Here is a 22,853-nt window from a genome sequence, read left to right as displayed (position 1 = left end):
CGAAATGTCAAAATCACGCAGTGGTGCCAACATTAAAAAAGTGTGCCATGGCATGACAGCCACATTTTTATTTTTTAATATTGGTACAACTACGCGATTTTGACATTTCGGGCGTGCAACATTCGTAACGCCATATTCGCTTAAAAATATGGATAATTTGAGGATTTAAAAATCAAATAAATTTTAATTTTTTTATTCTGGAAAATGAGCATAAAATCTTTATTTGCATAAATTTTAAAATTGAGTTTTGAAAAACATCAAATTTGATGTTGTCAAAAATGATGGCATTTAAGAATTTAATAATTTGAAAAATAAAGAATTCTCGGATTAGTTTTCAAAAAGCCGTAAAAGCCAATGCCTTTTTTGCCTCGGTATTCGACCTACTTACGAAAACTCAATTTCAAAAATGTTTAATATTGTTCATCTACACGTTTTTCAAGTACCCCAAACTGAAAATAAATGAAATTTATTTTCAATTAGGAGAAAAACAAATATTTCTGTCGGAGGTCACGGTGGCTCTTACGGCTTTTTGAAAACTCACCCGAGAATTACATAATTATATATTTTTTTAATTCAGTTTTTTTATTTCGGGAGCCATGGCTGACCGGTTACGGTGTTCGCTTTGTAAGCCAGTGGGTCTGGGGTCAATTCCCTTATGCTGCCGACGAGAAAGTTAATGTAAGGTATGCACTTCGGAAGAAACCGGTCAAGAAAAATTTCAAATGGGAAGCAGCGGCAGCGCAAGCAAGTCAGAGAGGGTGAAGAAAAGCCCCAAGAAATCGCTCCCTCTCCTTTGTTCTGCTGTTCGTGAAGCTGTTTCTTGACCCCTTTCCTTCCGATCTGCATACTAGCCTTTAAAAGAACAAAGAATTTTGAAAAGATGAATATGAACGAAAAATCAAAGTCGCTCGAGGTGGGGTTCGATCCCCCGTCCTTTGCAGTCAAGAAATCTTAAGGAAGTTGAAGGCAAAATCGTCATTTTTTTATAATTATGAATGGAAATTGTTTATGGGCCGATTTTTTTTTTTTGCTGTGAACAGATACGGACCACTGCGACACTTGCGTATCTATTGAGCGAGATTGAGGGGAAACCTCGTGTATTTTTGACCCATCTAGAGATCGTTACCGATCATATAGCCCAATCTTCAGCTCGAATTTTGCCTGAGAGCATGTGACCGAGTCGAAAGTAGCATTTGAAGCTCTTCTCTGCGTATTGTTACAAAGTTCTTCAACGCTCAGACTCAGGTCGTCCAACAGGTCGTCCGAGAGATTGGATGGGATGGATTTTGGGGAGGCTTGGGATTTGACAAATCAATTCCCGCAGCAGCCGAAATCCCCCTCGACCGCCACCTTCCCCTTTTGCCTCGCCAGATGGGGTTCAAGCCATCGACCTTCCGCTTACAAAGCGAAACCCGTACCACTACACCACGGGAGCTCGGCCGATGCTGTTGAATTCATCCAGAAGCTGTCTTAATGGAGTACCCGACGTGATTGGTAGTGAGCAATGTATTTCTTATGGAGCGAACTGCACAGAAAAAAAAATCATGGTAATATTACATCTGGGAAGGGGTACATCTTTTATGTCAGAAAAAAGGTGTAATTTTACCTCTGGAAATGTGTAATTTTACCACTTTTCTGGTGTAATGTCACTTTTTCAGTCTAAATTGAGGTAAAATTACATCATAAAAGAGGTATTGTCGCCGCGGCACTAAACCGAATTGAGCAAGTTTAACTCTCGCGACGATTTTCTGTCGCAAAATATCTGTCAAGCATGTTTAGGTGATTTTGAATCAGTGTGTTTGCTTTTTTGTTTTGACGGCTTTGGATGATGATCTTTAGATGAAATTATTGTTTAAAATCTTGGTTTTTAGTTCTACTACCACTAGAACTGTTTCATTTGGGGTAATTTATGAAGTTCAGTCAGTTTCCAGCTTCAGGAAAAGACGCAGAAGGGAAAAAGCCTTGGTTAAGTTGCTGATTACCGTTGGATTTCCTCATTGTCGAGGGACCTCAATCCGGTCCGTTGTGTCCTCTCACCGGGAGAGTTTTGCCGATGCGGGATGTAGCGGGTGTCGATTGAATAAGCTCTATAGAGTCAAAATGGGAAGACCCAGCCTCCAATTTGAAAATCAGAAGCGCCGTAATTGTCCTCTCCAAGCTAGACATCATGAAATGGTCCATCCGGATGATCGAATCCACGCTCACAGAACGATTTCCGGTAGATTTTCGTGATCGATTCCGTGCTCCGTGTAAGACGCGGCGCGAGTCTTGTCGCAGCTCAACTGGCGACATTTCAGTTTGGTGCCGCGGCGAAATTTTGATTTGGTTTCGCGTGTGACATTTGAGGTACACTCAGAAAAGAAACAACAGAAAATTGCTTCGCGAGATGAAAAACACTCGCGCTGTTATTTCGATTTATTTCAAAAACCACAATAATATTCAACCTTCCAAAATTACAGCTTCCAAATTTACATTATTTTTTTCTGAACGTCAAACTACCAGTCGAATCGGGTATTCCATTGTTTGATTCCTTTTGAAAACCTACTGGTTTAGTTTGACTCTGTTTGTTGGATCAGTTTCGCTAGAAAAAAGCGAACCAAAAAGAGCTGCAGGATTCCAAAATTAGGCAAGGAATTTATCTGCGACATTGCATAATAACACTCTCACCGCAGTTCTTCACCAGACAAAGAAAAACCTCTTCTAACCGATCAAAACTTGGAAACTCACAAAATTTTCCAGCAAAAAAAATGTTAAAAACTGATTATAAACAGTTCATTTGCCAGTAAGAAAAAGTCATGCTTGTGCTTGAACATCCTCCCACTTTGTAGATGGTTTTGGACTATTGTTTCTAGTGGATAGCTGAAACATGTCTTTTGTTTTGTTGAAGGCGCTGTGAAAACGTAGGCAGAACCTGTGTGTTTAGAACAAATTTTATAACTACAGCCTGATCATCATCTACGCTCCGACAAACGACAAGCGCGATGACGCGAAAGATATTTCCTAAATACGTGCGCCTTGATAGCTAGTCCCAGGACCTATGGAGAGTTATTTGGAAGTACAGGTCGGAAGGGAAACCTAAGACCACCCTTTCACGAATAACAACAAATCTCTGGGTACATTAACAAAGCACCTCAAGTGGACCACGTGAATGAAATATGCAACGGTTTCCCAAGATCCACACACAATCCACAATCTCTCTCTCCAGTTTCATTCATCGCTCTCTTCGCCCGCTCTCCATTCACAGAACCAACACACATTGAGAGACTGTACCTGGCTGGCTAGTAAGCTACACGCGCTACGCTATACCATTCAGTTCGAGATTGGACGCCGTGGCGGTTAGAAGTACTAGTAGTTCCCGCGTCGCTCGTCGATCCGCGTATTCCGACCACATTCCACACACCATCCTGGGTGTAGTTGTGTGCGTTCTTTGGTAGTGTTGGTTGTTCCGAAGAAGGTGGTCGCGCTTTATTTTTAATTCTTCCTTGGACGGAAATTCTCGAACCACGGTGAAGATACTCGATGTTTCCGGTGTAGCTCTTGGCCAGGATGACTTTGGCGACCGCGATCGTCGCGCTGGCGCTATGCCTCGGCTGCGGGATACAGTCCGCGAACGCAGGTTAGAAATCGGGACGGGCCAAGCCCTAACCACCTGAATATGTGTGTGAGGCAAGAGTGTGTCTCGCGTGAAGAGTGTGTCTGTGATGGTGGAAGCGGCGTAGCGCTAGACAGTGGCCACCACTTTACGGTGTACGGTTGGTCGGTGGTTGCAACAACCTGCACCCTCTGCAAACCCAGTTCCCAGTCCTTACCTTTTATTGTGATTCCCGAACGATGACGGTCGACCCATGGGGAATCTGTTTGTAAACAGCTGCCGTAGCTGATAACGGAATACCCCCCCCCATGCGAAGCTTATCTACCGCAACTCGCGTGACTTGAACGTGAGTCCGCATAGATGGGCGTGCCGTTATCAACGACGTTGCGTCTACGGACTACTACGATCTTACGAAACACACTTCTTGACGTAAAGTGTCAAGTCAACTCCGTTGTAGTGGTTGGTGGCGATGCATCGTACCAAGTGCCAAGTGTTTCGGCAATCGACGCCTACTAAATCCAAGGAAATGGTTCAAAATTGCACCCAAAACAGCGATTTCGCAAGATGAGCTCACACGGGATCGCTGCGAAGCAGCAAACTCGTCCAGAATTCCACAAACGAACGAAACAGTGAGTGTACGGCCTGACTCATCAACCTGTCTGTCGTCACAGCCATTATCGGCCGCCGTCCAAACGACCTGACCACTCCTCGTCGCATACACCTCAATTAATAGACGCGCTTCGTCAAGCGTCGTCGTTCTCGGCACGTGGCCCCGGCGTCTGGAATCCGGCAAAGAAGGGACATTTACGCTGATGTTTATGGCCCGGGATGAGCAGAAAAGCTGCGCACTAGAAAGGAAGGAAGATGCTGCTGCCGGTAGTAGAGATTGCCTAGCGAAAGCGCCGGCACTAGTTATTTCCAACTTTGCTGGATTTTTGGCGAACGAAAAATCGATACCAAGAGTTAGCAGCATCCAGCGGCGGCTGACGCAATGTCAACGGGATGAAGGAAGTGTGTGCGATGATTTACGGACAATTTGTACACGGGATGCAGGACGCGTGGCGACGATCGGATTTGGGAGAGTAGAAAAAAGGACATTAGACGGGACGTTTGATGGTGGGAAAAGGCGTTTTGTTATGGGAATCTTTAGTGGATTTGTTTTGGAAGAGTTTTACTTTGATGCTGTAATATGTTAGGTAATCGAGTAAAGCAATTTTGTATGCTGATGATTAGGGTTAGTGAAATTTCACGATTTCGCGGACAGCGTGAAATCCGCGAAATTTGGCTTTTTCCGCGAAATCCCGTGAAATGTTATGTTTGTGTGAAAATGTAACGATTTTTCTCAAAATAATTAATCGAACTCTAAAAGGAATAAAAATAATCTTATGAACTACTGTAGAATTTAGCGAGAGAATATCCTGGTTTGATAGAACACCGGATTCGAGTGATAGAAATGACAGTTCTCCCATAAGTAGAGTTAGTGAAATTTCACGATTTCGCTGACAGCGTGAAATTCGCAAAATTTGGCTTTTTCCGCGAAATCCCGTGAATTTTATGTTCAATTACTTATATAGGGTTAGTGAATTTTGACGATTCCGCGGAAGGCTGAAAAATTCTTGAAATTTATCAATTTTCTCAAATCACTTTTTTCCAAATGACTTCATAATAAATATTTCAACCATAAAGACTATTAGATTTTATTAGTCTTCGTTTGATAAGCTTGATATGAACCATTTGAAGAATTATTAAAATTTTCAGTTTCTATAGAAACTAACTAAATTTAGTAATATTTTAATTCGCTGTAGTACAAATGTTACTGCTATTTTATTTAAAATGTATGATTTCAAAAGAAATTAAAAGAATCAAGCTTTGTTTTATTTAAAATAAAATGAAGAGTATTTTTAATCTTTGAAATCACCTTTTCAAACATTTCAGATTTTTTTCTGAGTCCTGTTTTATTTTAAAAATATTTGATTATTTGTGTGAATAATTCCCTTGAAAGTTAATTTTTTTTTTGTTTTCTGTTCTTATTTTGAATAAAAATTTCGATTTCGTAACAATTTATAATATTTTTGCCCATGGATTTTAAATTTAGTTTTTTTTAAAGAGAGATGAAAACCTTAAAAATTATTTTGAATAGTCTAAATGTTGAAGAAAATTTAAACTATTTTACATATTTTGGATGGACAAGATTGTTGAATCTTGCTTTAATATGAAATTCAATAAAATTTTAACTGATAAAACAGAAGCAAATCGGCGAAAACTTTTTAACCTTTTTTAGTTGAATATTAAAAAAGCAATTCAATAAATGAGAAAACGCATGCCTTACATTTTGTTTCAAAATATAAATTGAGCCCATCCATAAACCAGACGGTTATTTTTTTGATAATTAGGAGATTTTTTTGTCACGTTCACGTCAGTTTATTGAAGAATAATATAATGAAGCATAAAAAGTAGTTTCTTTGATTTAAACATAAGATTTTCAGAGTTACTTTAACATTTTTCACGTTCCGCGAAATTTGCGTGAAATTCGGTGTTTTGAAATTGAGGTCCCCGTGAAATTTGCTATTTTTGAGCGTGAAAAATCACTAAGCCTACTGATGATAATCGTACCCCGGCCGTTCGCTGTGAATGCTCGATTGTCGGTATTGCGCGTATTCCCGAAAAAGACACGCGGCATACCAGCCTCGAAACGACGCGCCGCACTTTCAGCAAATGCGCGCTGTCAAATCCCATAATGTGCGTTTTGTTTTTGTTGATCTTCTTCTTCGAATTGCATGGCATTGTTGCCGGGAATGTTTTTTAATGCACCAAAAGTGCAGAAAATCGCTGGCAACAGTGTCTGCGGCACATTCTGAAATGCCGCGCGGCGTATACCTTCGAGAGAAACGGACAATAATCTGTTGAAGGTTCGGCTTTTTATATACCATTAGTGTCGTGACGGTTAAACAAGGGCGTCTATGTGATTATCCCTACACCCGTTACAAATTTTTATTGCTTTTGAAGCAGCGATGGAATAATCATCCTCAAAAGAAAATCTTTGGATGTTCATCAAGAGAAAAAATCTGAAGGGAGAATGGCTCTCCTCTCTCGCGCACGAAAAATCAGTAAAAAGAATCTAAAAAATCTTGATTATTCGGCGGAACATCTTTTTCGCTACTACATTGCAAGTGTAACGTCACACGTCGAAAAATGACCTGTCACATTTTGTAGATGGACACTGTGTGTAAACAACGTGAAATACATATTTTTGAGTGCGGCTGACAAGGAAATTCACAAAAAATCATCAGCAGATTGATTTTCTTGGAGAATTTCTGGAGCGATTTCCTCTTGCGTGATTTGCCTCCCCTCGCCTTTGCGGGTTAAGAAAGTTTGCAAGCGAAATTGTTTTTTTTTTTGCGATTATTTCATCCCTGCTTTGGAGGCATGGGAAATTTCTTGTGATTTATGTACTGGTATTTGTAACAACAAAATTCGTACAAAAAAATAATGTATGTGGGTGTATAGTAGGGTAGCTCGACATGGACGACTTCTCAGAACAAGGTTTTTGCGGTTATATTCGGGCCCTTAAACAACTTCCCAAAAATTAGGATTGGTTGTGTGCACACTACAATGCGCAAACATTGTATTTCAATTTCCATTGCAATTTTGAAAATGTTGAAAAAATGTGCCTGCTGACCTTGGAAAATATTTGCAACATCCTATTTTTTTTTAATTGAAAATGGACAGTAGAATATAAAATTTTACACTTCGTAGAAATAAAAAATAAAAATGTTCGCTGCAAATTAACGGACGATAACTAAATTTAAATTTGAAAAAATCAAACTTATTTTTAAATTCCCAAAATATGTGTTCTTTTTGTTTTCGATATTAATGATTTGTTTTAGGAGACAAAAATACATAGTTCCGACATGTTCCATTGCAATTTTGAAGATCTTGAAAAAATTGCCTCCTGACTTTGAAAAATATTTGCAACAGCCTATTCATCCTTTATTGAAAATGGACAGCAGAAATCCAAATTTTACAATTTGAAGAGATACATTTTTTTCATGTTGCAAATGTACTTAAGTTCGCAATTCGCAATTTTCAGTGTAAGAACGGGCCTTGACCGATCTTATGCACAAGGTTCCCGACGAACACGCACTGCCCTTACACCTACATCTCACCCTTGCTCTGAGTCAGTACGAGCAGCACGCTAGAACACGCTTTGAGTGTTCGTGCCAGGCATGCACACCTTCTTTTCCGGTTACGCATTTTAACTCGGCCGGGGGTGGTACATTACGTAGGGTTTGATGTAAGTATAAGCGCCTAACCATTTATAGTGTGCCTATCAATTTTCATTAAAGCAAGTACTGTTTTATTTTTTGTTTGAATTCAAAAACTAGTTGTTATTCTACTGTGTACTGTTTTCTCCTGAAATCTTCCCTAATGTTGAATCGTGTTAATCTGTTGCTATTTCTTCTGTCGCGGTGTTTTGTTACAATGTTTTGGACCTAAGCATGTTATTCAAAAGTTTACCAAAAATACAATAATTTTATGTGTGTGATCATTCAATATATTAAGTAAGGACTCGAACCATACTTGTTTCAAGAAAAGGGCGTAGATTTAAACAATAGACAATAAAGGAAAGCAAACTACATAAAGTTCGATACTGAAAGAATAATTGTAGTTTGAAGGAAAGAAGAGTAGAAGCCGATGAAAATTACATTTTAATAAATAAATAAGTAAATGGGTAAAGGAAAGATCAATGATAAACAGAAGTTAACATCGTTTCGTTTACATATTAAGGTAAACTGTTTTTGTTAGGGAAAACAAGTTTCAGTATTTATTGGGAAATGAGAGAAGAAGAGTAGAAAGATGAGTGAAGCAAAATTAAAGTACAGTACTGGTTCGGTAACTGAGCTTGTTTGACTGAACTACTTGGGCTGTAGCCCACTTAAAAAGCAGACAAACGTAAAATAACCAAACAAACCGGAATGATGAGGGGCCACAAGCTGGATGCACAAGCAAGTTCAGTAAATTAGAAATCATATTTAAGTTTTAATGAAATGTTAAGTCAAAATTTAAGGAAAAATTAAAGGTGAGCTCTGAAAGAAATTTAAGCAACCATCATTTTACATTTGTAGAGAAAATGTTATGCATCGGTCCCCTCGTCATTTTTCGTTCAGCCCAGTTTACGAGCAGCATTCGGTACCTGTGCTACATTCTCAGCCAAGTTACCGAACAAGTACTGTTGTTGGAAATGTGCAGAAGAAATACCCCGTGCTGCGATGTTCTAGGTACATCCACAACAGTTCGTTCAACATGCTGTGAATCAAAACAATACCTTCTACAATCACAAATGACTTCCCTTTCCCACATTGCCATTTTGTTATTGTTGTCCATGCTCTGCAAAGAAAGGGATGTTAATAAAATATAAAAACTATAAAATAACGATACAAATACTTTCCGGAACCTGAGTGCCATCAGGTTGATGTTGTTGCTGTTGTTTCCAATGTGATAGATATCACACCGGAGACGTCTTGATTCGGTTGTCCTGGTGCGACCGTCCTCCAGTCGTAGACCCAGGCATGACATGAAAATGAAGACAAAAAGATGCATTAATACATGAACTTCTTGCTCACGAATAACCCAATCCCACCCAAAACAACACAGCTAATCTGGGTATGCACCCAAACCAACTGCGTTGTTCCGTGCCCTCCTCATTCGGCTATTTCAATATGATTGTCCTGGAGAATCCTCCCTAAGGATCGTTAAATTCCGAAGTAACTTCCCAAAAGAGCACAACCCCTGTTGCAAACAAACAGTTCACTTTGAATGTGACTGGAATAGGCTGCCTGCTCACACCCAAGGCTACGCTCCATTGAAAAATCACTATGGAACTCCCTAGTGATGGCCGTCCACGCAATCATACTTCGTCATGATAGTGCTACCTTGTCACTCGCCTATACGTCAGTTACGTAAATACATGTGACAAGACAGAACAATCACCACGATTCGAAACATGGACATCATCGACCGCCAGCTAGACAGATGTTCAAGTCATCATCTAGCATACGGGGAGGCATGAGGATAGGGAACTGATGCAGGACCAGAGCTATACTGTTCAGACTCTCATAACCAGGAATACTAACAACCAACATTTGGCGGATCGCTTCTCTGATTACGACAGTCGCAAACAGGACTGCCGATACAGTCAGTTCCGCTCCTTCCAGGATGTCCTGCACCTGGGCATCCCTAGTATCCAAAGGCATTAAAACATAGTTCAAACTAGCAGGACTGGGAACTTTATTTATTGCACTGTGGTTACTTGGAATCTTGCAGCCCTTGGCCGACGTTGCAAATGTACTTAAGATAACTAAATTAAAATTTGCCAAAAATCTCAAATTATATAACAAAGTTGTTCGTCATATTTACGTAAGAATCTCACATTTGACAATGATTCGACAAATTTAACTTTATGGTTTTCACCATAATGTTTTTCTATTTTTCCAAACTTCAACGATCAATAGCGACCCTTATACCTTAACCGATTTGGCTCAAAATTGGCACAGTTACTTGTTTTTTTTTACCTAAAAAATCGAGCCAGATTTTCTAAAATTTTCAATTTTTTTTGTCACCCTAGTGTTGGTGCAAAATCTGGTGTAGAGATATATTTTTTTTGAAAAAAAAAATTCTGACCATCAAAAATCTGGACAGAAATGCAAGAAAAAAACATTAAAACCAAAATTAAATTTGCAATCAAAAGGTACTTAACAATTTGTTCGATCAAATGTAATTTCCTATAATTTTCTCTATGGAACTTTGAAAATCGGACAATTAGTTTTTGAGCCCCACAAAAAATTCGAATTGATTACTTTCAATTTTTGGCTAAGACCACCCTAATGGTCAAATAAAAAAAAACGTTTCTCATTATTTGGTCTAAGGAACCTCTTGATCAATCCAATTCTAAAAATACTGGGAAGTGGTCATAATTATTTCAAAAAGTAAAAGCAGGTAGGGGAAATATATCCTTTCTAATCAAACACCTATCTTCGTCATATAGAGAGTTTGATGCTCGATTGAAGCTCCAAAAATACTATTTAGGCTATACGCTTACCAGCAACAGCACCGCCTCAAATAAGCACGCAATTTTTTCCAATTACTGGCCAAAAAGATCAAATTTAATCATAATTTCTATTTTGCGAGTCCATTTCTCATCATTTTGGTGGCACACACATCCACACGCAAGATGAAATTTTTTTTTTTTGAAATTAAATATGTCTTTATTGAACATTCTTATAATAATTACATTTCTTTTACATGATAAGTGGTATGGCCTAATGCTCTTCATCTTTGTTGTATTTTTCGTTTTATTATTAACTGATCACATTTATTTATTTGCTTCAAATTGTTTTACATTATTGCATTGAATTGAATACATTTGGGTAAAAAAGAAAAAAATCACTTTAACAGCTAATCCTAACCTAAAACTAAAAAAATAAATCCATTGAAATATTCAAAATCACTATAACGAGTAAACTACGAACTGTATTTTAAGATGAATGCTCCAAGAGTTCTTAATTGTTCCTGGCGAGTTTTGCACCCACGCAAAGTTGTTGTCATCTCGATGAAAATGTTCAGAAGTTCTTGTGGTGAAAACAGGTCACTACTGCCTTCACCCGATGATGTTGGTTGGTTTTCTCTCGGTTGCTGACTGAAGCCTGGAGGTGTTGTATGCTCTGCAACTCTTTGCCGCTGATTCAACGGCAATGGCTGCAGATTTGGAACCACTCGAGCAGATCCCGCTCCAGGTGACGCCAAAGCAGGAAAATCCACGTCCGTGAAAGTTGGTGGTGTTTTGCGACGATTTGGTTGGTGCCTCGTCGTCGCTTGCTGCCGAATTTTTACAAACTCAGCACGTTTTGGGCAGCTTCGATTCTTGGTAGAATGGTCGCCGCCGCAATTGAAGCATTTCGCTTCGATGTTCTCGTTGATTGTTTCGCAAGCTTGAGTTTTGTGCTCACCTCCGCAGGTTGCACAACGACTCTTGATGAAACAGTTCCTTCCACCATGTCCAAACTGCAAACAGTTCGAACACTGTGTCACGTCACGGTGCACTGGACGATAACGTTCCCAAGTCACGATGATGTTGAAAATTGCCCGAACTGCTTTCAGCTCAGACGGCGTTGTCGATCCTCTCTCGAGATGAACCAGGTACAGTTGATCACGATACTTGATGTCCTTGTTGTGCCTCGTCATCTTGAAGACTTCGATCACGTTCAACTTAAGAGTTTTGAGCTCTTCTTTCAGCACACTCACATCCATGTCATAGAGGCCTCGGAGGACCTGTTTCATGGGGCGTTTACCTGGATCGTCATGGCTATTGTTGGGATAAGAATAAGGTTCTTCGGAATCACTAAATCTCGACAGCAGGCAATTTCAATATGGCCAGCTTCAAGCTGTAGGAAATAGATTTATTAGCAATATTCATAGTTAATTCTTAGTCGGTAGTTCTTACAATTTTTAGTGCGCCGTTGTTGATGGCAAGGAATGTGGGTCAATGATTTCAGGGTTTGTGGCGAACAACCTAGATGACCAATATTAATTTACAATAAATTGAGAAAATATAAATATGCGCATCTTACATAAGTAAATGTTTTGGAACACGTTTTAGGAAGCAAATAGATTAAATAAATTAGTTTAGCATGTTAAACGATTTGCTAAGCACTTCATGGTCACAACTACTGTCCTGCAATCAGTTGGCAGCTAGAGCGTCGCGTCTCTCGATTCCGTTGACATCAGGTGGACAGTGAGTCGTTGCGGTAATATTTGACGGTGGACTTCGTCGCAACATACCCCCACCCGTGAACCGAGTGTTGGCAAAGTTGCAATCGTAGGTTTACTATCTCCCAAGACGTCCAAAACAGCCAAGGTTGCTGCTCTCCGGAAAGTCACCGTCACACCTTGATCTACCGTCGGATGTCCAACACCACCAGATCGTTGTTCATCAGGGGACAATGCTACACATTCATTCGAATGCATGGGTGGGGATCTTGCGGAAGGTTCAAAGGCATTGTTGAGCTGCAATACAGAATGGTCTAATCTCGAGCTTTGGGATGCGCGTTCGATGGCATTTTCAGCTGCGATGTCCGTGAAGCAGTTCCCACGACGTCCATTTCGCCAGGTCCCTTTACTGCTGCCGACTGGACTCCTCCGGTTACGGCCCATTCCACCGAAGATAACGATGACCTGATTTCGTATGGCTACGCAGGGATGTTGTTTACCCTCCGAGAGAAGATCGATCACCTGCCTCAAGCTAGTCGCGTTTGCATGATCAGTCCGTGTTATCAAACCCCAAGTGTTAAACCAATACAAATGTAAACCGAAATATGTGTGGGTTTGGTGCTTACTTCTTACAGACTGATTGCGATCGTCACAATAGCGAAACACAATAACAAACCACTGCTGCCCAGTATCATCGAAGGCAATGGGATATAGTGTGAGGAGCTTTGTGTCACGGTGTTGGGTCGATGAGCTAGCTGCATTCAGTGGAGTCTGCTTGAGCGATCGGGCGTTTGTTGTCATCGAGTGGTGGATTTGTTTTTTAGCACGACTAGTCCAATTGCAGAATTCAGCTCCTGCCGGCCATTTGCGCAGCGTTTCGGAAAGGTGTCGTTGATGCACGGCTGAATACAAATATCTGGAGCTGTAGAATGACGTACGCAGAGTCTCGAGAACGTGCGGTACGCTGGGCGGTCGAAAATTAACATCTGAGCGGCCAGGAAAGGTCAAAGACGTGTGGCTACTGTTGATGCAGGACGGATCTTGGAGGATGCGCTTGACCAGAGGCAACTCATTCCGGGATTTCTGTTGCTGGGAATCCATTCGAATGAATTCGTCATCTCGTCCTCGACGCCCAGTTCCTGGGGGAAGTTGAGGGGATGACGAAAGTTCATCTGTTCCTAGCGCAACTATTGGGGGAAGATGGTGTGGTTGTGGAACAAACTTTTGCGGGGTCGGAGAATTACACGACGATTGACGTTGCTTCGATTCGGCGATGGAGGTGGATTTGCAAATCTGCAACTGGAGAAGTCGAACAGCGGTTTCTTCTTCAATTTGCCTCCTTCTCTCTTTTATCCGGTGCATAGCCTCGTCGAATTCGCGCTGCTTGGCTTCAAGCCTCCGTTCAATTTCTTGCTCCTGTCGTGATTGTTCTGCCTCGATCGTTCTTAATTTCTCCTTGAGGAGAGCTCGCCTACTGGACACGACACGGTGCGGAGAAGTGGCGGCGTATTCATCTCGTTGGATTTCGGAGCGAACTTCGGTCGTCAGGAGGTCGACGATGTTTATATGCACTTGCCCTCCGAGAGTCGTGACGTAGCAAGAAGGGCGGAGTTTATGGCCGGGAACTTCATTACCCGTATAGTGATGATCATCCAACATTCCCTAACCTCAAATTAAAAATTCTTGAAGTTTGTTGGGATAAGAATAAGGTTCTTCGGAATCACTAAATCTCGACAGCAGGCAATTTCAATATGGCCAGCTTCAAGCTGTAGGAAATAGATTTATTAGCAATATTCATAGTTAATTCTTAGTCGGTAGTTCTTACAATTTTTAGTGCGCCGTTGTTGATGGCAAGGAATGTGGGTCAATGATTTCAGGGTTTGTGGCGAACAACCTAGATGACCAATATTAATTTACAATAAATTGAGAAAATATAAATATGCGCATCTTACATAAGTAAAGAGTAGTGCGGTGCCTGTGTGGACGCTCAGTCCTGTTTTTTCGTGTTATTTTCCGTCTCTTTTGTGTCGCTGTTCGAGTGCAGAGTGCATAATTGGCAAAGGGAGCGCGTGGTCGTAAAAAATATGCGGAGTGAAAAGTGATTTCTTTTGTGATTTTCAAAGCCCTTCCTATATCATCGTTGATCGGAAGGCACGGCGTCGGGTGGATTGTGGTTAAATTTTTCGAATAAGGTTTAATTTTTTTTGGGGTGAAAAAGCCAATTCTATATAATGAACGAAAGACGCACTGACAATTTGGATCGTTGAGTTAATAGTGGAGCAAAATAACTGTGTGTGAGTGATTTTGTGTGTTAACCAGAAAGACCTTCCCATAGCATCGTTGCTCGGAAGGCTCGCCGACGGGTCTGTTATGAAAGTCCTCCCCATAGCGTCGTAGCTCGGTAGGCATCGAAAAGACAATACCTTATCCCACTAACCCAAAAAAAAATTAATCACGTGATGCTTGAAGGAGATGCTGTGGATTCAACGGTCTCAAGCGGTATCAACAAGTATATAGCGAAAAACTATGTGCTTGATGAGTCTGCAACTTCAACTATCGGACTAACATTCCTCCCTTTCGTTGAACTGCAGGCTTCTTGGGAGGGCGCCGGTATTGACTAATAAAGTCGGGGTCTTCAGGGGTTAAACAGTGAACGGATGGTTGGCTCCCACTGATCATTTTTGATTCATTGTTTAACTTCAGCTGATCTGTCAATAACGGAGTAGCAGCTCATTGGCAGTCAACCATGCTCATGCTCATGCTCATGCTCATATGCGCATCTTACATAAGTAAATGTTTTGGAACACGTTTTAGGAAGCAAATAGATTAAATAAATTAGTTTAGCATGTTAAACGATTTGCTAAGCACTTCATCTGCCGTTTTACGGCGATATGATGTATACGCCATTTTGGACATTTTCAATTTTATTGTACAGTCTGATAAAGAATCTTAAAAGCTACCTCCTGACGAAAGAATTTTTCAAAAAACTGCTCTGGGGCCCATTTTATTAAACAAACAAACAATGATGTATACGCCAATTTTACTCATCATGATGTATGTATACATTGAGAATTGCTAGAAGTCAAATTCAATTCTGTTTGAATGTTGATTTAAGGTTTTGGGACCAAATCAAGACTTGACAATATTTTATTACATTATTTTGATTTAATTCTTAGGGGACGTCCAATAGGCGTCATCCATAAAGTACGTCACGTTCTGTGGGAAGAGGGGGGTTTTGAGTAAGCGTGACATTGCGTGTTAAAAGCAAAGGGAAGTCGTGACAAAGGGGGGTGGAGTAAATTTTGGCTGATTTTAATGTGACGTACTTAATGGATGACACCTTATCCACATCCACGTAGATACTTTTTTGAAAATTCTAAACCCACCCACCTCCCTTGTGGACAATTGTTCATGCAAAAAAATGTGTTTATGGAGCGTAGACAATCGCTAAGGGAGCGTTCTTTTATTACGTAACGCAAAAAAACGGATTTTTAGACCCCCTCCCCACTAGTAACAAAATTTCCATACAAATTTTAAAAATTTTTATAGAGCGTAACACGGCCTCCAACCCCTCTCCCCCCAACTGCGTTACGTAATAAAAGAACGCTCCCTAATACCCTCCCCCCCCCTTCAAGTATCCACGTGGACAATACATTAAGGGATCCGCTCAGCTGTCAAAATAGCTGGCACAAAAAATATAGCCAGCCTAGTAGCCAGCTTTGATCAAGCAATGTATACATACATCATTGGGAAGTAAAAGTAGTGATTTTTTATTGCTATTTTTTCGGCCAAATGATGTTTGTGGTTTAAAATCATAGAGAATAGGAAAAAACAAGAAATTTTGTAGGGGCCACATTTTTATTGTACTTTTTAACAGTTTCTACAGAGCAGACCTTAAATTAGTCATTTTAAATTGAAAAAATGAACAAAAACAGAAAATCGTGTCTACAGCAAAATCACCTCGATGGCGTATACATCATATCGCCGTAAAAGGGCAGTCATGGTCACAACTACTGTCCTGCAATCAGTTGGCAGCTAGAGCGTCGCGTCTCTCGATTCCGTTGACATCAGGTGGACAGTGAGTCGTTGCGGTAATATTTGACGGTGGACTTCGTCGCAACAGCTATAGTATTCAATCTTTGTGTTGTTCAGGAAATCCCGAACGTAGTTGTAATCCTTTCTGCTAGGCAGCAGAATTTTGAGTCCATCAGCACACAAGCGAATGGAAGCTCGTAAAGCACCAGATTTGATAAATCCGGTCAGCCACTTTCGCACCGAATCCGATGACGATGTTTTCACAAAAATGGGTGGCAACTTTTCCCGTCGTTCAAATTCTTCCTTCTCGCTCACGTCCACAGGGAGGGTTGCGAACTGGTTTCCAGACAATTTTTGAGCGTCTTTGCTCAAACTGCCTGGCTGTACAGGTAGCGCTTCGGCATTCTTTAGCTTCTTCAAATCTGCCGATCCTGCTGGTGAGGACCGCCTCTTTTTCTTGCCCTGAGGCATTTTTGCACTTTTTAAGCACTTTTCAGGAGCTAAAATCCAGGAGTACCTCACTGAATGATGGTCCACAAAGGAATCCACACGCAAGATGAGAGGTTAACTGTTTAACGAAAGTCGCCATCAATATCTTTTCACTTGCGCTAACGATTTCAAAGCGCTTAAGATATAAAATTGCTTCCAACTACCGGCAACATGTTCTTATGAAAATTAGTTAGTTATTCACTTGAAAAATGATCCCAAAACATGTAAATAATTAGCAAGCGCCATAAAAAAAAACAAACGCGCCAGGTCTTTTGACGTTTGAATTTTGACGACCCATTCCAATCGAAGGCAGCAATGCCAGGAAATTTTCTCTAAAGAGCGCTGGAAGACAAAAAGGAATAGCATAACTTTTAATAAAAAGTGAAAACAAACAGAAACTTTCACAAAAAGTTGCTCTACTCGTTGGTGTACTTGGTTTAAGTAAATTTCAAGGAACACTCCAGATTATCCAGCATCATTCAAACACGACCGCTTACTACACAGAAAAAAATAATGTAAATTTGGAAGCTTTAATTTTGGAAGGTTGAATATTACCTCTTTTATGATGTAATATTACCTCAATTTAGACTGAAAAAGTGACGTTACACCAGAAAAGGGGTAAAATTACACATTTCCAGAGGTAAAATTACACCTTTTTTCTGACATAAAAGATGTACCCATTCCCAGATGTAATATTACCATGATTTTTTTTTCTGTGTAGGCTTAAAATGGGTATATTTCCCCTAAATACTTTTTAATGGAAAATAAATTCAACAACTAACTTTCAAATCTCGTTTGAAAGGTAAATTCTAATTCAATATCAGCTGTATTCAATTGATTGGATGGATGGATTACTTTAAATTATCTGAGTAGGTATGATTGAATCCATGTTACAGTCAAAGCTGCTAATCTTCTTACAAGTTACATGTGCCTCGCACAAATCGATGCATCTCCCTACAGCCCGAAGCAGCTGTTGTGCTGCCGGAATAGAAATTAAAAATTCTATCACCATCACACACAACAGCCATCCTCGGCACAATCAAGAAGGGATATCATATCCGTGACCTTTTATGCGGAGATTTCGCTTTCGGCTTTTCATTACAGAATAAGCAATGAATGGCTTACACACCGAGAAAGTGTGCCCCGGGCCAAACGTGCGATGTATAGTTTGCACCGCATTTTCTTGAAAATCCCCTTCTTGAGTTAGTTTTAGCTTTGGGCCAAGTCCAGAATAAGTGGAAGAAAATTGTGCGAGTAAGGTTTCTCAGCTTAACGCGCCTTTTTTGCCAGTACACCACATGTCTTGCTTATACAAAGATTGATATTTGCCCTCTTTGCGACCCCTGGCGTGTTTTGGAAGGAAAAATGGCACCACTGGTGTCAAACTGAGGTTTGTGGAGTTGTTGCCAGCGTGTTAATCTTTTTGAACGAAGAAATTGTGTACTATCTTTCAAACTCATCTATGGCGGTAAACTGTCAAATTTCAGTGTTGCCAATCACAACAAAGATCTCAAATCTTCGCTCAAATGGTCGCAAAGAGTTCCCCAAGCATTACGTACGCCGCACTGGTTAACGGGGCTAACCCATGTGAGCTTCTTCTGGCCATTATGCCGAACTTTACCCTCTTTCTGGAAACCGGTGGCCACCGTATCGTCCTTGGCACGTATCGGGCCGGCTGCCGTCGTCGAGCCACACAGTTATCCCTCAGAAGTCGGCAAAAAGACGCGAGGGGTGCAAATCTCTGGGATATTGTGATTTTTATTGGCTGCTTTCGTCCCCCTTGTTTCGGGCCACATAAACAAAATCGATAATGAAAGCAAACATTCTGAGAGCAGCAATGGACAGTTTTATTTCTGTGTGACGATTTAGTAATTGATTTCTGTGTAGACAGCGCAGTGCGAAACCTCAACAGTGCAACCGTCGGCTACTTCTGAAATTGTCCAGGGAATTGCTAATAAAAGTAGCCAGACATACTATCTATCTCGAGAGAGATGAAAGAGCAATATAGGATGGAAATTTACTGTCATGAATGACCAGGCTATCAAAAGTCCATCTTTGGCCATACGGTTTCGGTTTGAGGGATTCGAATTTCCCCCTTTTTCCACGGCTTTAGTTAAAGAGTTCTGAATGATCTCGTTCGGAGCCGGTTGTCTGCTCATTTAATGCTCGATCTCGTATGACGTGATTTACGGTTTAGAGAGATACGCCAATTTTGGGACATATTTTGATTAACTTTTTTGAAATTATTTTCAAAAATCTCTTGGTCTACAAGTTGGCAGCACTTAAACTTTTGTATTAGAAAATTTGCAAAGAGTGTCGTGCCCCTTGGTAGTCATCAAATCCACAGATTTAGAACTCACTTTAATACTTTTCAATAGATTTTACAGGTTTAAGCTTTAGTTATTGTAAGTTAAGTGTAAGACTGTAGTGTTTACAAGCATATTTTTATCAGTTCGATATTTCATGACCTAACCCAGTGAGAATTTTGACTCGAGCCTCGAGTCGATTTGGCTCGATTTCGAGTCTAAACGGCTTGATGCTCGAACCAAAATTTCACTGGGAAAATGAGAACAAGGGGCTCGACACCTGTATAAATTTATGAAAAATAGAAATGGAGAAAAAAACTTGAACTGTGCAGTATTGGCAAATCTCTCCATTTCTCAAAGCAAAAACACTTCCGTCAAGTGCTATTTCGGGGTCGTACTTTCAAAGACTCACTCTCTTTACCTACTTCTATTTGAAGCTTGCGCTTTTGAAATCATCAATCGCATTTTCCAAAAAAAAATCTCAGAACGGTGAATGGTTTGTGTCAGAACAAATCGCGGCCCAAAACTCCCTTTTCCGTGGCGTAGTAATTTAATCCAATAACGTCGGAGCAACGACGTGGGGGCCTTTCTTTTTGCAGGTTATATTGGTTTAGGAAGTGCCCGCATGTTATGGTGACGCCTTACGTTTATTTCAAAAAATCAAATCAAATTATTCGCTCTACAGCATTGCCTTGGCGTTCTCGATTGCGAGATTCCTACTCGAAACTAGGTGTTCGAAGGCTTGATTGTTGAGGCAATTGCAAACCTCTTTTTACACCTAAGCTTCCATCCACCCCGGGATTCGAACTGACGACCTTTGGATTGTTAGTCCAACTGCCTACCAGCGACTCCACCGAGACAGGACCCAGGGAGACGACTCTTAACACCTGGACTGAGCTAACGACCTAACCTTTTTTAGGTTAGTCCGGGACCAACATTTACTTCCCTTCCGACGGAAGGCGTGATCAGACAAATCTCGTCTCGAAAAATGCCACCGGGACCGTCTGGGATCGAACCCAGGCCGACTGGGTGAGAGGCAATCACGCTTACCCCTACACCACGGTCCCGGTTTTTACGTTTACGTTACGTTTATTTATGCTCCCTAAATTTCGTGCAAACATGTTGCGCTTTTTGATTTGTTTATTTTTAATCGAGAAGTGAGGGTGGAGGAAATCGACTGGTGGCGAGGATATTGAATTTTGTTGAAGGCGACAACAATAATTTGTCAGCTTGTTGCGGTTCCGGTTACTTCAACTTGGGAGGGGGTTGCCGCCACCATTATGGCACTTTGACAGATCGCTTTATGGTGGTTGCCATAATGGCTCCTGCTAAATCCATCACAGACGCACGGAGAGTTTTTGTTGTGATTTTTGAAGAAGATTAACGCTTTTTTCACTCTCCATAGAATACTACCAAAAAGACTACTACTCAGAGTACAACTGTAACGAACCGCTGCTGGAACATGCCAAACTGACCGCCACATCGCAGCTTCGGGAACGAGGACCGGAAAATGCCCGTCTCAACGGTAAGTTTGCATTGGTCCAAATCTCTTTCAACCTTTTGCCTTTTTTTTGTAAATTGTCTGTTATTCTTCCGCGTTGTTCAATTCACCCCTTCGAGCTTCTTCCACCGCTGTGTATTTCTCCCTCTTCTGTGAATATCGACTTCAAAGTGGCCGCGAAAGTGATTTCAGCGTGTTTGTTTTGCTACTCTTTCTCCGCTGCGTTGCACCGTCTTTGCCGATCTATTCGATTTCGGTTTGTTGTTGTTTTGTCTGTTTATTTTCGTGTGTGCTGCGCCGCGTCTATTTTGCAAACCTACTCCCTCTGTAAATCGTTATGCTTGTTTGTTTTGCTTGCTACATTTCGATTATTTTCCACATTTCACCAGTTAGCCCGCGGAACCATCATCACTCGTTCTCGTTTTTGTTTCCGTTGATAACATTGTCATCGTTTTCATGGTGGGTGAATCTTCCTTTTTTTCAAATTGGCACGTGGCTCGTGGAAATTCTGCCATATGGTCACCCCTTTCGCAATCGCTAAATTTATGCATTTCTCCCGTTCCGAACCCCGCGCAATTGCCCCTCTTCTTGTGATTTCGGTTATGTGCTGCAATTACTGTGTACCATCATCAACGTCGGTGGTGCCAACATCGCAATTGTTGTGCTGGAACGGCGCCGCCGGAAGGATGTACCCGGGTGATCGATACAGGACATGCAAACTTGCACGGGAAGGGATGCTCAAGTTTCCACTCTTTTTTAGTAGTTATGAAATTTGCTATTTTTGAGATGTTTTGAACTACTTCGACTTTTTTTAATGTTAGACAAAAATGAGAGTTAGAAAAAAGTTTTCAAGAATTTCAGTTTTATAGCATCCGCCATTATGGCGAAACGTCAACCTGACTGCTGACCAACCCTAATCGAAGCCGTCCCTCTATGTTTACGTTGTGTTGCATCGTTGGTCCTTTTTCTCGGGCCAAACTTTGACCAACTGTGATGCTGTCCTCGAGGACTTGCCCATCGGTCATTTCCCGGCTGATTCATTATGCATTCGCTGGCCCAGTTGGCATCCTTCGGGAACACAGTTGCCGCATTGGAAAAAAGTGACAATCTGCTTGTATGACAAGGGGAATTGTGTATGCCCTTTTTGCGATAAATTGTGGTGCCAATCAAGAGCGGGTTGACCGTTCCCAGCACAGCTTTCAACGGTTTGTTTTTTTTACTCTCAAATGATGAAATAATGGTCCGAATGACGCCGATGGTATCGATTTCTGGACGTGCAGATGCTGCAATATGGTGCGCGAAAATACCCGGGTGATAAACAAGGTGTTAATGTCGTTATATTGCCTCGTGGTACAATTTGCATATTCTGCAGCGACGGCTCATTATCACGTCGGTGACATAGAGCGCTAATAATTTGCCCTGGAAGATACGCCAAGGAAGTGGCCCGGCTCCGTTTCCGAACCTAATGAGGCGTACTTAATGATATGCGCCAAGATGTCTCACCCCTCGGTTGCGCGATGATAATCCTTTGAAGAACTTGAGCTCGAAGGCGAGCGCACCTGAGATGTGGAGACAACACCTTTTCTTGAGTAGGTGGGAGAGAAAAGTGAAATTTTATTTATTTTTAGAAAACTTCGTCTTTTCTTATGAGTTGCTCTTGAGAATCGAAGTGGCGCTCCCCTCGGGAAATGTCACTTATTGTTTACATTTGAATTTTGATCATTCCCCGTGGGAAAATTGGCTCGAATTTCGAGGCAACTTGGATCAGGAATTGCATCAATTGAATGCACTGTGACAAGTCTCCACTTTATAATAAGGTGCGTTTTGTACGATTTTCGGATACGAGGACCGATTCTACAGTTTTACCACCCACTTACTTCATGCTCACTTGCCGTGTCGGTAACGAGACTCTTCCGCCGTGGTTTTGTTTACTATTTTCGCAGACACACACACAACCAAGACCTCTCGAGATGATGAATCACGCTTGAGACGTGTTCCTCGAGTGGTGTCTGCGCTGCTCTTATGTTTGTGAGGAGCGGTCCTCCCGTACACCAGCTGAGCTCACTCGGGTAATTGGATTATGCTGACCCTGCTGAATTGACCCCGGTGAATGCAGCGCTTCGCGCTCTGCAGCGTATATGGGTTAAGCTTGTTACGGATTCTC

General features: G+C 41.2%; 1 protein-coding gene across 4 annotated transcripts in view; it reads left to right on the top strand.

Moving 5' to 3' along the window:
• The first annotated feature begins 3,314 nt into the window (after window positions 1-3,314).
• The window catches only part of LOC120428816 (neurexin-4), a 32,483-nt gene continuing 12,944 nt past the window's right edge, over window positions 3,315-22,853 (top strand). For all 4 annotated transcript variants that reach the window (XM_039593922.2, XM_039593920.2, XM_039593921.2 and 1 more), the window contains exons 1-2: window positions 3,315-3,616; window positions 20,594-20,713. In XM_039593922.2, the coding sequence (XP_039449856.1) occupies window positions 3,547-3,616; window positions 20,594-20,713 (190 nt within the window). In that variant the 5' untranslated portion in view covers window positions 3,315-3,546. The remainder of the gene's footprint in view (window positions 3,617-20,593; window positions 20,714-22,853) is intronic.

The sequence above is a fragment of the Culex pipiens genome, chromosome 3, assembly GCF_016801865.2.
Source record: "Culex pipiens pallens isolate TS chromosome 3, TS_CPP_V2, whole genome shotgun sequence".
NCBI classification, from domain to species: Eukaryota; Metazoa; Arthropoda; class Insecta; order Diptera; family Culicidae; genus Culex; species Culex pipiens.
Note: the sequence above shows the minus strand (reverse complement) of the source record. Positions and strands in the feature narration are given on the sequence as shown.